The sequence below is a fragment of the Scardinius erythrophthalmus genome (assembly GCF_964197995.2).
Source record: "Scardinius erythrophthalmus genome assembly, chromosome: 19".
NCBI lineage: Eukaryota > Metazoa > Chordata > Actinopteri > Cypriniformes > Leuciscidae > Scardinius > Scardinius erythrophthalmus.
In genome coordinates this window covers 18003018-18019011 of record NC_138239.1, presented here as the reverse complement: position 1 = coordinate 18019011, position 15994 = coordinate 18003018, and the positions used below count along the sequence as shown (strand labels likewise).

Here is a 15994-nt window from a genome sequence, read left to right as displayed (position 1 = left end):
TTTTATGTATTATATTTTTTTATTATCTTAGGATAAAAAAGAAAAAATAAAGAAAAAAAACGACAATTACATGGGATGTCGTGTTTTTCTGCATAATTTATCGTTATACACAGTGGGGGTGGGGAGGGGAGTGGGACGGGACGGGACGGGTCGTGAGACTAGGAAAAAGGAATGCTGGCACGTCGTAGCCTTTGTACAACAGCCTGAAGGACTACGTACACCAGCACACACTGCGCAGGAAGGGGTCAAAGGTCTTAGCGCCTGCGGACAGCACGAGAAGCATTCACAGTAAGGAGGGGAAGAGCGAGGGAGAGGGGGAGAGGGTGATTGCAGCACTGGCCTGGGTGAAGACAGGGAGAAGGAGAGATGTGTGGTCTGCTCTACCTCTCCTCCTCTGCCCTCCCCTCTCCTCGCCTGATTGCCTAAATTTTTATTGTCTTTGACACAAAAAAGGGATTTTATATACACAGAATAGCTACAGGACCTTCCCTCCCACCTCAGGCAACGGTGTCGTTGTCCACACACCAAAATCAATCAAAATGAAGTAAAACAATATATTGGTCAGGATATTTTCTTCGTTATGATCAATGGCGTCCGACACGACTGTCCTCGAGCTGTTGGAGGGGTGGGGAGGAAGGGTCCTTTTTCTCTTCAGTTTATTTTCAAGTTTTCTCCTTTTTTTTATTTCACTGGTGTTGGTTGGTTTTTCTTGTTTTTGTCCGGCATGTATTTGTGTGTGTGCGTGCGTGTGTGTTTGTGTGTGTGTGCAGTTGCCAAAAAGTGTTCAGACTTTTGTAATCTGTGCGTGCTGTTCCTCATCAAAAGGTTCGTTTTCCGGGTCGGAATCAGTGGTGTCTGAATACCGGTAGTGATCTGGTTCATTATCACTCACATCCGGAGTGACAGAAGTTGAAGTGCTCGCTTCTGAGTTTGAGGGCTCCTCCACTGTCTTGGTAAAGTACAACTTCACCTGACAGAGAGAGAAAGAGAGAGACAAAAGACAGGGTACAATAAATAAGAGTCATCGGGAGTACACAAGAAAAATAAAATCAATTCTAAATGTATAATTCAACTTATTTTCTTTTTATGTACACTACCATTCAAAAGCTTGTGTCAGTAAGAATTTTGGATGTTCTTGAAAGAATGCTCATATGTTCATCAAGGGTGTATTTATTGAATCAAAAGTACAGTAAAATGAATAATATTAATTATAATAATAACCTCTTTATTTAAATATATTTTAAAATGTATTTTATTCCTGTGATGGAATTTTCAGCATCATTACTCCAGTCTTCAGTGTCACATGATCACCTAATTTGGTAGCTCAGAGGGGGAGGGGGGATTGTTAATCATAAAAGCAATTTGATCATAAAATATGACTATTGTTTTGCATTAATAAGTGCAGTTACTAATAATATTTCATGTTTATTTCTTGGAAATGCACATTGGACAGTAAAGCTCTGAGCTTGAGTTGCTGATAAAATTAACTTTTAAAAAGTAGGTTGTTTATAAAAGGAACATTTTTAATAATCTTCTCTTATTAAATGTACCATTGTTCTTCTATAGTATCTTACTGAACTGACAGCTTCAGTGATTTTAAAGGAGCACTCTTTACTTGCTTTCTATGCAATTCGAAGAAGTTTTGTTTCTGCCACAATATCAGTTACAGTTAGCGTTACTACATTAAATCCATGGTGAATGTTGGTGATTTGTGGACTGAAAAGCCTTCTATAACTTGTTCGTTTATGGTACAACGTTTCTCCTGGTTTCCACGCCAGCGGTTTGATCTGATATCTGTGGTTTATAAGAGTAAATTCTGTGCTGAACTGAAATGCTTCCCACTAGATCTTGCTGCAATGTTGTTAATTCTGCAGCAAATTCAAATGCTTTCTCAGTGCACCTTCAAGCCGGTGTAGTAACAGTGTCAAAGACTGGCCCGCAAATATCTGTTCTGAGCTCACGCTGCGCAAATGGTGGTCCAAGCTGACAAGCGGTCCGCAGCTCAAATGAGTAGCATGGTTTCGTTCCACTTTTGTTTGCCACTTGATGTTTCTCATGTGCTAAAGAAATGGCCGCTTTTGTCAGTTAACAAACTAACAAATTTAGTCTCACGGGCAGGAAAAGAAAAGTTGCACAGTGTGGAGCTCTGTGTGATACATTTTTGAGTCTTTGATAAAGAAAAGAAATGTTCAACATTAAATCAAAATAGAAATAACATGAAATGTCTTAACTGTTACTTTTGATCAATTTAACTTGTCCTTACTCAATAAAAATTCTACTGACCCCAAACTTTTGAATGGTAGGGTGTGCATGTATATGAATATAATTTGCAGTCATCCATGACTCACTTAACGAAAGATAAGACAGTGAGATAAAGAGTAATATTTGGCCAGTCATGTGATCAACACCCTAAACCCAAGAAGATAAATAAAACATGACTGTAAGTGTACATTATTTTAAACTAAATGACTAAAGTTGCACTATAGCCATCTGGGGAGGTTGATCCACCAGAGTTTCATTGTACATCTACAGTGACAATAAAAATCTTATCTTAGTCAAACAAATTAATATTTTGAATTGTGATTTAAACATTTAAAACCCCACATTGCAGCGGTCTCATATTGCTTCAATATTAAATTTTTTTGTCTCCTTTTTGTCTATAATATATATGTATATATGTGTGTGTGTGTGTGTGTGTGTGTGTATGTATGTATGTATGTATGTGAAGTCTTCATATATATATGAAGACTTCAGATGCAAAAGCCTCCCAGTGCCATCTGAAATTTCCATCTAGAATGATAATTTTTATCAAGCTTATATGTTTATGTTCACTTATTTCACTTTAATGGCAATGAAAATTACCTATTAATACCTATTAAACTTAAATATACAAGCTTGATAAAAATTTTAGAAGAAAATTTCAGATGGCACTTAGAGGCTTTTGCATCTGTACTCCTCATATATATACACACACACACACACACATATATACATACACACATTTCGGTTAAAATCCTCAATCCTGTGTGCAATTGACAATATTTGAATATAGTCCTCATTCAAAATCTGGTGAAATGCTGTCATCTATCGCTCTTTTTTAATTTTTTTTGAGTTTTATAACTTGTAGCCACCAGGTATGTTTGAAATTATGCAAATGTCCAGCGTTGAATAGCGTTTCCTCACCTTGAAGTTGGGCGAGAAGTATCGGTTAGCTTTGTCCTTATTGGCCTTATCCAAGTCATTCTTCGTTAAGGTCAGAATCAAGTAGTCTTTATCTCCATCCGCTATACCCGCTCGCTCTCCTCCCCTTTCTGCTCCCTTTTCTCTTTCAAGTCCGCCTCCTGCAACTACTCTCTCTTTCTCTCTCTCCCTCTCTGCCGGAGAGCTCTGGCTCTGAGAGGAGAGGCTGTCCACATCGTTGACCACCGACCCATTCTCCACTTTCTCCCCAGCTTCTTCGGGACCCGGGATGAAGAACGTGTTTATCCAGAAATGGAACATTTTATCCTGCGCACGCACACAAGCACACAAGCAAAGGTTTACATTTGGGCATTGGATGGCCATAAATAGCAAGTGTTTACAAACACTGCACAAATACACATTCCAACAAATGCACTTATAAACACATTTATATAGAGCACAGAAACGCAAACAGGCAAAGGACAGTAATGCTCTGTTGGGAGGGAAAAAAAGAGAAATTGAGGAAGAAAACATTTAGAACACACATAGCTACTGAAGCAGAGACCAAAAACGTAAAACAATAGGAAAACCACAAAACACCAGAAGGCAACGTCTCTCTGCAGCCATGGTAACAAGGTCAAGATCCTGTGATGCGATGTACCAAAGAGATTATGGTTTTGAGAGGTGGTCACAGGTCAAAGTTTAAACAAGATCTTACCTTCTTCATCATCTTGCTCTGTTTGTGGAAGAATTCTACTTTGATGTCGCCACAAACCGGAAGAGGCTGAGGGAACTCAAAGATCATGTGCTTCTCTTCCCTCCGTGTGTGAGCTGGATTTGACGTATGGATCTTTACCTTCAACTGATACACGACGAACTGAGGGTCTGTTTGATAGAACAGAGAGATGCGGAGAGTGAGAAAGGGAGGGAGACAGGGAGAAAGAGGAGATCAAATGGTGGGAATAAATAAATAAATAAAAGGTAAGCAAAAACATTGTATCGAGGAAAAAGAGAACAAAAGAAAAGTGTTAATTATCAAGGAGCCCACATTGAGTGAAATAACTCCACCCCCAGCTCTGACATCATCAGCAAAGATATGTCAGTGATTAGGAACAGGGTTGATGCAAAGGGAGAAAATAAGTATCCAAGAATAACCAGCCGCCCAACCCCTGCATGCACCCAGCACAGTCAGCATGTTACAAAGGGAGGTTCTTCTTTTAATCAAGTACACTAGGTGTGCGGTATGACAGCCCATAAGATATTTTCCTATATATACACAAACACTACCATTCAAAAGTTTACATATATTTATTCAGCAAGAACTGATCAAGTGGCAGTAAAGACTTCTACATCGTTACCATCGTTACTTTAACTCTTCCAAGATTCTAGAAAAAGAGTATCACATAGCGCTGAGCGGTATATCAAGTTTGAATGATATATTGATATATTTTTTTTATAAACTATATAGACTGAGGCAATTTCCTTTATATCGATATACAGTAGTTTGAGCGCACCTGAAAAATAGCAGAGGACACAGAGTGAGCTGCTGCGTGGAAAGTGCATAATCCAAATTGTCCTAAACATGAGACATGCTTTACATTAAAGGCTTCAAAATTACTGGTAGGATATAGTTAACCCATATAGTTTAACACTGCCTGCCCCATCAGATGTTCTGACAGTTAAGATGTGGTGTTTTCCTCAGTGCATAACTTACATTTCACAGGTATTTTCTCTATCTGTAAATGTTAGAAAGTCATGCAAATATATCTATTTTAATGTCAGGAGTGGACGAGCCTTATGTAAGCGAGTCTCCACTAAACTTCAGCGGACGAGCACCAGAGCACAATAATTCTGACTAAAATATTTGTTGTTGGATATTAAATGTGCCATGTAGAATTTTAAACCTACAAGTAAGTGTATTTGTATAACTGTGACTATTGTAATGGGGTAATTAAATCTAGGCTAATATAATTACTGATTGAATGAGTGATCCTCTTACCTGTGCTTTTGTTTTTATTTATTTTTATTTTGACTTCTGATTTAAATTTAACTTCTGCTTTTAAAAGCATTATTTTTGTTTTTAGATTGTAATGTTGTTATTACAATGTTAGAATGTAATGTGATTTAAAACTTTTTTGCACATAATATATAGTACAGCCTTCATGGTTACATGAATTATATTTGTTTTCATAGCCTTTAATTTGAACATTGTTTGTAGGCAGGATGTGAAAACATTTTCTTTTTTCATAAATACAGATTATTTCTTTATCCAACAAGATATTATTTTTAGGCTATATTGCCCAGGCGTAGTATCATAGTTTCCACACAAATTTTAAGCAGCACACTTTTTTCAAAATAAATTACATTACAAAATATATTAAAATAGTAAACAGTTGTTTTAAATGGTAAAAATCAAGTGGGTCATACATTTCAGGTCGGAAAATACAGAAATCCTTATAAATATGGAAAAATCACATCGCTGAATAATGTTTCACAATATTAGTGTTTTAACTATTTCTGATTAAATAAATGCAGTCAAACTGATAAACATAAGAGACTTTTTTCAAAAACTTAAATTGTACCGACCCCAAACTTTTGAACAGTAGTGTGTGGGTGTACACACACACACATATACATACATATATATATATATATAAATGTGTGTGTATATATATCTGAGAAACATCCTTTTTGCATGTAAATAACAAAAAGTTCTGTTAACGGATATATATATACCTGCATAAGATATATATATATCCGTTAACAGAACTTTTTGTTATTTACATGCAAAAAGGATGTTTCTCAACTTATCAAGGGGTGCATATAAATTTTAAGTGCATATAAGTCCAGAAGTTACAGTATATAATATATCTAAATAGAAGTAAATGTATAACACTATAAAAATAATAATAAAATCATAATAATATTAAATATTAGTACATTTAAAACTTTTTAGTACTATAATACATTTGATTCTTTTAAAGCATTTAATTCACCAGTAGTACTTAAAGGAGAACTCCGGTCAATTTTAACATTGAGCTCATTTTTTTGTACATTTGGAGTGCTGTCAATACAGAGAACAACGACAAAAATCGGTGTTGCCTACACCGAGTTATTCTATTTTTAAAATTTGCACCCTGTTGACTTCAATGGGGCAAGTACTAAACCTGCTTTTAGCCTCTTAACATCCTTGATGTGTCATTACAAGTGCACAGAAAATGTGAGTGATTCCTTCTGAGTGAACACGAGTGGATCTGACTGCAGTAGATGTGAAAGATATGTATAAAAACGATGTTATTTAAGCCAGCGCAAATACCTGTTTACATCCTGTTTTTTGCAAATTTTAAAAATAGAATAACTCGGTGTAGGCAACACCGATTTTTGTAGTTGTTCTCTGTATTGACAGCACTCCAAATGTACAATAAAATGAGCTCAATGTTAAAATTGACCGGAGTTCTCCTTTAATAGTTTACTGCAAAATAAAATCACTCGTACCATGATATGAAATTTAGGTCATACCACCCACCTAATGCACAATAAATTCATTTTGTTACCCAACTTGATTCATTTATAATTATATCATTATAGTTAAATTGCTACTGCTTTTTGTTCTTGATGAAAAGAGTACTTCTCTAAGGGTTTTTAGAGAAGATAAAATATTTATGACTTCTCACTACTTCATGTTTTAGGCTCCTGCCTGGAAGAAACTAGAGCAACAAAAGCTGTACTGAACTGTACTGAATGCTGCACAGGGCAGGGCCTGTCTGACATTTAAAGATGCTTCTATTAACAGTAGTAGTAAAGTAATGCCGTTTTACCCCAGTGCCAGCTGCCTTTCTTGAAGCCCTGGGGATTCACCTCACTCCTGTTTCTAACAGTATTGTCCCCTTAGAGAGAGAGAAGGAAGTTAAACACCACCACCATCAGCCTGACCAAGAGCTCAGCACCGCACTGGCCTTGGCATGACAGCAACCTCTACACACACACACACACACACACACACACACACACACACACACACACACACACACACACACACACACACACACACACACACACACACACACACACACACACAGGTCTGGAACTCTGGAATCTACCTCTGAATCATGGGAGTTCTGAGACTGACTCTGCACTTTTAGTTCCAATTTCAAAACATGAAGAACTTCCCAAAAATGGCAGTGATGTAGGGTGCAGTTCGGGCTGGCGTTCAGCATGGCTGTGGCGCACAAGTCCACGAACGTGAACAAAACATGGACTAGCACACTATGTACGGATGGGGGGGAGGGGAGGACAGAGGGCACAATGTGTGATGTCATTATGTGTGAGACTGTGGTGGGCGGCAGGAGCCGATATGTCGAAACAGAGTTCTCAGTGGAAATTTTTAAAGAAAAGAAAACAGGAACAGAGAAAGAAAACGTACCCATGAGTGTTAGATTGTTAAAGACAGAACCAAAAGATGTGGTACAGGGTTAAAATGACAAACACAACAGCAGCTCCTTGTGAGTGTGACCACAACCCCACATGACAGCATAACCATGTCAGTTACATCGAACACTTTCAAAACATCACAGCATTCAAAAAAGCTTCATCGTGTTCAAGAAAGGTTAAAGGAGAGTAAGACTTACTGCAGGTGCCACCACTGAACATGGGCAGAGTCTGGAAAACCATTTTATGGAAGAGGAGAGCAACGGGTTTATAGTCCAGCTTGTTCTTCAGCAGGTAGCTGTAGTAATACACATACCTGCGCTGACTGGGAATGGTCACCCCCTGAAAAAGAAAAAGATGAAAAGGCTCAGTAACATCCACACAAAACATTTTTGTGAACCGTTAAAACTCGGAAATGCAAACTAGCTGTGAGAACTCATCGTCGATGCAACAGCAGTTCCAGATTGAAAATAGAATGCATGAGTAAAGCGTGTTGTACCTTTTTATCCCTGGTCCTGACTTCCCCATAAAAGTCCAGTGCCTCTTGTGCCTCTGAGAACTTTCTGCGATGCAACAGGTAGGCGCATATCATGACCCCCGTGCGACCTTTGCCTGCCTTGCAGTGGATGGCCGCCACGTGGTTCTCGTCCTCGGACAGCCACTGGTCGAGATCCTCGCAGAAGGGCTTAATTAACTCCAACTGTGGCGGGTTGTGGTCCTCGAAGGGATATTGTGCCACTGAAGACAAAAAGATTTAAGGTTCTAGAATCAACTTTATATTCCTTGAATGTTCCTTTTGTAACATTCATTGAAATAAAAGTGCTTCAGCCAGGATAAAGAATATGAAAAGTGCTCAGAGTTGATGCAGAAACCAGAAAAAAGGGGCAGGGACATTGTTGAGTGTTGATGACACCATGAATTCATTCCGACTGATGAATCTGAATGTAGTGTTTACATGAACGCTACACGTGATCGGGTTGATACGCGCGTTTATATGTCACAAGGTTCAAAACCGAAATTGATTTTTTGACATGCGCACACTGCACAAATATACAGAGTTTCTCACTCTTTGCGCATTATAACCATTCTCCTACATTGGTTCTTTATTTGTATTAAACAGCAGACTTAATATTTATCAATTTCTGGTCATAATTCGGAGACAATGAACATATAAACCGTTGTGTCGTGCTGCTTATATTTATCACACAGTAAAAATGCCCGTCCAAGCACCCGTCGCCTGAGGGTGAGAATCCGAAAGAACAAGGACTGGTGGGACGTTGTCCTGCTCCACTTCACCGACACGGAGTGAAAGGAGAATTTTAGAATGATTGGACACTCATTTATATGATACTTTATTCAACAGGAAGAACAGTTTGTTCGCACGTCATACATCACATTATGCTTTTTCTACGTCATTGCACATGCACACCGATCAAGTGTTTGCATGTCCTATTTCGGTTTATAAAAATGAGAATCGTAAAAAAAATAAATCGATATTTTTAAAACAGATATCAGGTTAAAAAAAGGCCGTCAAGTGTTGGCTTGCTTGTCACAGGTCACTGCATGTGATCCGCACAGCCCGCAAAACTATCATAACTAGCAGCCAAAGCTGCCTAATGACTTCCCGCTAATAACAAACCAATTGTAAACCAATCTCAATTGTAGTGGACACTCAAATCACTTCATATAATGTGTGATGACTGCTGTTTAACTGTGAATTTAAGAACAAAGCAATTGTTTTTTTGACATTCTGTATTATAATCTGAATCTAAAAAAGTTGTGCACATCATATATGACTGCGGTTTCCACAACTATGACTCCCTCCAGACTTCAGATCTGAGCAAAAGTTGAGTAGTGTATTCTAGCCTTAAAATCAAACTCGGTCACTTCATGTCGGCTGATAGGAAAGAGCGCATGTCTTCCATTTAGGTGTAAAAAAAGAGGTATTGTGGGAAAGTACTCATGTCATCACAAAATTTACACATGAAAAAACCCTACAAGTGCCATTTAAACATTTTATTATTGCAAAATGGATGTACTCACCCCTACAGTTGAATTTGGATGCATCGTAGTGTCGTTCAGCACATCTGGTAAGAAAAGCAAAAGAGCAGCTCTGAGAATCCAATTTTCTTACAATAAACACTTATCTGTAACTTTTTCAAATATAACTAAAATACTTACAGGTTATAGATTTTATAATGGTTCTTATGTTTCGAATCAAGAAATCTGGAAGGAAAAACAACACCATATAAGAATTGAAATGTCACTCTGTCAATGTTTAATTCTAACTTACAAAAACACTTGATTTGTCAAATATAAAGGAAGACGAGATACAAAGAGAAAAAAAGAAAGCTTTTTAGGTAACTCCAACTGGACTTACCGGACGACGTCATCTATGTTATTCCTATAGACCCCCTCTAACCTTTCGGCAGGAAAGCCCATGGCGATAATGTTGGGATAAATATCTGATATGCTTGTTAAGGAAAATGAAGAAATGTGCGGACTGCACACCACTTCACAAGTCTAAAGTTAACAAAGAATAACTCATCTACAAGTGACCACAAGCAAAACAACATGAACATTAAAAATGTCAATACATACATGCAGCAACATAAACAAGCAACAATATTGCTTATTTGGACAGAGATTCCCCAGAGTGTGTCATTCCATGTCTGGTAAAATTGCTGTAATCATGCAGTCGGTCAATTGTTCCCATGGCCTGAACCTTACCAAAGACTTCAAAATCAACTAAGGAGAAAACAAAGGCAAAACCTGTGATGCAAAAGCTCAGCTGTCTGTAAAATGTAAATGTCACACTCTCACTATCATCATTAGAAGTTGACCTTTTAGCAAAGTGACAGACCGTAGGCACAGGAGTGTCTGCACTTTCCACCAACGCAAAGCAGGTCAAACAGCTTCACAATCCTGACCTACAACAACCAGGTCAAAGGTCACCAAGCAGCCTACACTCAAATAGAACTTTGATACTTAATCATGCAGCTATTTTTTGACACGGAAAGACAATGCAGTCTCCTTACAAAGCCTCATTCATATCCATTCTTTCGTTTCTCACTTCCCTTGCTCACTGTGCATCTGCAGGCATTTCTACTGTATGCTCTCGCTCCCATGATGTGTGCAGACTCTGGGGGAGGTTCACACCTCAACCACAACACGGTGGAGAAAGAGGGAAAGAAGCAGGGCTTCTCTGTTCTGCTCGTTTCCTGTCGTACACTGTCAGAATAAAAAGCCAGAAGCTTTATAATTGGATGAGTCATGCTTATTTTTAGCCCAATTCCTTTAAAACGGTTGGCGACTCATTTATCATAACTAATGTTAAATCAATCTAAAGCACTAAAATAGCTGGTGTTCAGAACCCATACAGACTGGACCAACCACAATAGACTGGAAAAAAGAAATAGAAAGGCGGGTGAATTTGCACTGTGTGGTACGTGGAAGGGAAAACGTCATGTTTTTAAGGTAATCACACTTCAGAATAAGGCAGATAGTGAGCAAAGCATTTTCAAGGACTCTCAAAGCAAAGTTGTGACACAATTTAAGCCCCTCTGAAAACAAAATAAAAAAATCAAACTTCTTGCAAACAACCGGATTCTGTGTCAATGCTAACTACAGCAGATGCCCATGTTTCACAAGCCTTGACAACACTTCTGAAAAATGCAGAATCCACACGTCACTGAGCAAAATGATCAGGGCTCTCAGAAAGTATGCACAGGTTATCCGATTTTTATTTTAATGTTATGGACAATAACAGATCAATAGCTGATACTAAAAATGTATTTAATTTATACCATCAATCATTTAAAATGACCAAACATCCAATATCAACCAACACAAGCACATGAAATCTACACCACCTTCATTAATCAGGTCAGGGTCATTAGTCAGGGGCATGTACTTTGGAAAATGCACATCTTATGAAAAAAAAAGATGGAATATCAATGTGAATGAAATATCTATCAAGCCAGGCATGTTCATCACGTGTAAAAGTATTATGCGTAGCAGACCACAGGCAGAAGAACAAGGTATCTGCATTGCATCCCTCTCCCTCATCAGCTGCTAAGCAATATCTCAATGTCAGCCAAGTACACAAGGCACACTGCTAGAGCTAGTGGTTTTGACATGTAAACCATTTCCACCCAGAATGATAAAACACCCTCCACCCCTTCTGAACATAGCAGCATGCGAGAATTCTGACATGACACTTCAACCACACACACATAGACTTAAAAAAATCTCAGAAAACAATCAAAAACAAATGAAGTGAGGCTGTTCAAAACAGCAACAGAGAATACACTAATTTAATGTCTCTGATGAGCAGACTAAAGCGTTAAACTCTGCAGCTCAGACAGCTTGAATGACATTTGACCTTTCCCAGCATGCTCAGTACTCCAGTGGTGTAGCTTTTTAGAATCAGAGGTGAGATTACTGCAGCAATGAAAAGGAAATGCTGGACAACCAAGAGCATCACTGAGTTTAATAATGACAAGCTCGGGATCTTGATTATTTAGAAAACACTAAAAAGATTCAACCTCATTTATGGATCTGATAGATAGGCTACTCTTTATACTTCCATTCCAAAACGACAGCAGGCCATTTACTGTCAAACACCTGACCTGCCGCACTTCCTCAAATCTACGAGGCTTAGCGGCTGTAAACTCCAACCGCTCGCTGGTGCAAAAACTACACAAGGCAGAACCAGAGATGCAAAAACCAGACCTTTCCTCCGCAGATCGTGAAAGTTAGGAAGAACTCACGCACTTTACTTTAATTCTCCTGCACCAACAGGGGCCAAAGTTAAAACAAAAGGCCGCCTGATATCAGCCAGATGAAAATGAGGAAGAGGTCTCTAAATGCTAAAAGCAAATGGAGATCTATCATAATTCCTTTAACAGTCATGAGTTCACAACCAAAAGGGAATTTCCACCTTCTGTTTTTACTTGTTGGAAAATAAAATATTACTTCTATTTTGATGTGGATTCATATATAGGCTAACATTTAGGTATCTGGAAATTGAGTCAGTCCAGTTTTATCAGTTCCTAATTGAACTGACAGTTTTGTCAATTGATAATAGATTTGTTTTCAACGTTAATGAATTTTATCTAAAGTTAGCACATTGATAAAACATCTCATTGATATACATCAGCCACTGGCTAAAGTGCTTTCTAGACATGGGTCTAGAAATCTAATCCCACTATTAGATACAATAAACAAAATGTTGCAGACATCAGAATCATGACTGTCGTTTATCATTGCCCAGAGCATTTGAACCTGATGACGAAGCGTTACATGCTGACCTTACCATATGATCAAGTAATTACCTTTTTGACAGGCTAAAGATGTTTGATATTTTCTTGTAAAATGGACCAAGTCGGAACTTCCATGGAGTCACAGGGTGTCCCAGGAAACCAAACTTCTCTCCACAAGTGTGTTTGGCAATCAATTGATTCAAGAATAGCAAGGTTAGAACACACTGCATTATGCTCACTGAATAGACCTCTCATGTCTTTACATGATCAATAGTACTGTCATTAGCCAGTAGAAGAAATCACAGATTTGTCAATACACACTGATTTGTGCAATCTCTTCAGCAAACTGTTGTCATTGTTGTGCCAAGCACATATATGAGCTGTCAAACTGCAGAACACACACTGCTATAAAACGAAATAATAGAGCATCCTATAATAATGCATGTAATATTGGCGGTCTGGAAAGAGACTGTGCCATTACATCCATGTAGCTGTCAAACCAGAGATCTGACTGTGGGTATCCTACAGGAGAGGTTAAAACAATAGTTCATGATTAAAACAGCAAGAGCGTCATGACAAGCATTTTTACAAGGATTTGCCTTACATATAAAAAGACGTTAAAAAAAGGAAGCCGTGTTGAGAAAGCATACCTATCATTCTCACTAAAACTTGACGTTAACAAGACATAAACACACACAACACAAAATGTAAAGAAAAATAATTCAAAAAGTAGTTTAGACACAGTAAATATGAGTAAGGATACAGGTTAGATCCAAATCGAACCCATCCTCCTGGTACCTCCGCTTATTCCGACTGACTATTTCTTTAATTTTAGCAGTCATTGCCATGACAGCAGTTCAAAACACTTCAGTTTTATTCCGGTTTATTGTTAGAAAGGGGATTATGTTTGTTTGGGATGGTTCTGTGCCTCTCTCACCCCTGACTGTGTATATGTGCGCGCGGGCTGTCTCCGTGGGTCTCGCGCAGCGGGCCGGATTAGAGCTTCTCGCAGGCGGGCCTCTATCCGATCCGGCGCAGCAGGCCCGACTCTCCCGGTCCCGATCGCTCAGTCCTCCGAGCTGCTGAAAAGGTCCTCCGATCCCGCGGCCCGGTCAAGCCGGAACGCATCCGATATAATAACAACAACAATAAATCAGAAGTCTGTGTGTCCGGCGCACGCGCCGTGATCAGGTCCAAAGAGAGGAGCGAATCCTCTCCATCTCCGCGCGAAGAAGAAAACACACAGGCGAGCCTTTCCCGACTAGCATCGCCCGCTAGCCACCACAGCTAAACCCCCCCTCCCCAAAACCCTCCTAACGAATGATCATCGTCGTCGCTGGATGGCCAAGTTGGTTCCGTGAAAAATGACAACTGACAGTCTCCACCTGAAGTGTGTGTTAGATATGCGACGGTAGCCGTTGGAGAAGCGTGAAGATGTGCGGTTTATCGGTGGGACTCATCTCTCCTCAGGGCGCTCCGCAGCTCCACTCTCAAACTGCCATCATGGCTTCCCACGGAGGAAAAAAGAACGTAGATCCGGCACGTTTACCCAGAGAAAAAAAAACATATCTTACCGCCACGAGCAGAAATAGTGCGCGGACGCGTGCCGTTTAGTGTTTTAAAAAAGCGACCCGAACTGTCGTTTTAAAAAATAGCAGCCAAGGAAAAAATTAAACATGTATAACACGCTGTGTGGAAGGGAAATTAGATGATTTCTAAATCGCGATGGTGATAAAGCGACATTCACGTTGAAGGGCGGAAAGATATGAATGTGAGGATGTACGCAGTGCTTCACCCTGTCATAGCGGTCACGTGCGCGCACGGTGTCGGTACATTGTTTCGTTCCTTGCAGAGCACTGGTCTCACCCCCACATACATGCAATAGAGTGAGTAACCTATATTTTCGTGGATGATTTTTACAGCGGAGTCTGTGGGGGTCGATGGTCCCTAAAAGTACTCCATGGGCCCCATGATATAGTGGTATATATAAAAAAGATATATTTTATTGCATTCTCTTTGCATTTCTAACTATGAATTCATAACTTCATAACTAATGCATTGGTTATCAGTTTGACTTTTGACCCTTTTTTAATGTTTTATTCACCATTTCTACTCGATAATATATTTTAGCGTTTGGTATGACTATGTAACATGTACAAAATGTATAATGATTATTGTCCATGGCGTTTTATGATTTTATTAATTTATACGACTTTTCCAGGTTTAGAAATCACACTTATTCAATAATTAAAACAGCATTTTAGTGATCTCGAGGCCCACTTGGAAATTTGCTGAGGACCCCTGGCAGAACCACTGAACTAATGATCTGTTAAAAGTAATTAATGCTTAATAATTGCTGATAAAATTATTGTTAATATGCTATTGTTAAGCAACATATAATGTAGTGATGTTAATGGTCCTAAGTTATTAAAAAATGTTATTGCAGAAGATCTAGCATTTTATTTGGTGGGTCTCTGGCTGTGCTGACAGAGTCTGGGTGGGGTTTCCTGCATCTATAATGGTTTAGTGCATAGAGTTAATAGGCCTACTTACAAAAAAAAAAAAACACCCATGAAACATCTTCAGCAACATTTTCAGAAATACAATGAACTTATGAACTTTTTGATTTTTGATACATTGCAAATTATATTTAAAATTAAACTTTGTTGTTTTAGGTGTGTGTTGACCTATGTCTATACTTATAATATTTAAATTTCTAATATAGTGAATATATGCATATTTACAGTAAAAAAAAAATAACCTGAGGTAGGTGGCAAAACACTAAGTTTCCCATCTAACTATTTGTTTTTGATGGAGATTTTTAGGCACAGGGCCAGGCTGTAAGAGCTGGTACAGTAATAACTGACATTGCGCCACCTATTGTAGACCATAAACACAAGAACTATAGTATTCCTTGATGTTTAATTAGTAATGTCACTCATCTTCCTACTTTCACATTTATTATGAAAAAAGCATTGCCGCATCTGATAACCTTGAAGAAAAAGGGAATAAAATAGGTAATTTGATTAATTAATAAAGACCTTGTAGAATAAAATATCTGTTATGTGGGGTTTTGATGCCATGTATAGTGCACACCAAAATATTGACACAGACACAGTTTA

At 38.6% G+C, this 15994-nt stretch overlaps 1 protein-coding gene across 2 annotated transcripts; it reads right to left on the bottom strand.

Moving 5' to 3' along the window:
• Positions 1–14415, bottom strand: ptena (phosphatase and tensin homolog A). Of its 2 annotated transcripts, XM_081347284.1 has the most exons (10): positions 13636–14413; positions 9989–10073; positions 9790–9834; positions 9652–9695; positions 8108–8346; positions 7809–7950; positions 6999–7067; positions 3899–4065; positions 3184–3507; positions 1–970 (listed from the first exon to the last, which is right to left on the bottom strand). In XM_081347284.1, exons 1-10 carry the CDS (start codon positions 13718–13720, stop codon positions 785–787), a joined length of 1386 nt encoding a protein of 461 aa, XP_081203410.1. In that variant the 5' UTR covers positions 13721–14413; the 3' UTR covers positions 1–784. The 2 variants fall into 2 exon arrangements, with proteins under 2 accessions (XP_081203410.1, XP_081203411.1); XM_081347285.1 differs by lacking the exon at positions 6999–7067 and having other exon boundaries at positions 13636–14415.
• Between the last annotated feature and the right edge of the window lie 1579 nt (positions 14416–15994).

What these genes read in the sequence shown, in the direction of transcription:
- ptena (XM_081347284.1), bottom strand. Translation starts at nt 13,720, where the DNA reads ATGGCAATGACTGCTAAAATTAAAGAAATAGTCAGTCGGAATAAGCGG. An exon ending in GTTCAGTGGTGGCACCTGCA is followed by an intron (nt 7,068 to 7,808) that starts GTAAGTCTTACT and finishes TCTCTCTCTAAG; the next exon opens with GGGACAATACTGTTAGAAAC. An exon ending in AGAGCAAGATGATGAAGAAG is followed by an intron (nt 3,508 to 3,898) that starts GTAAGATCTTGT and finishes GTGCGTGCGCAG; the next exon opens with GATAAAATGTTCCATTTCTG.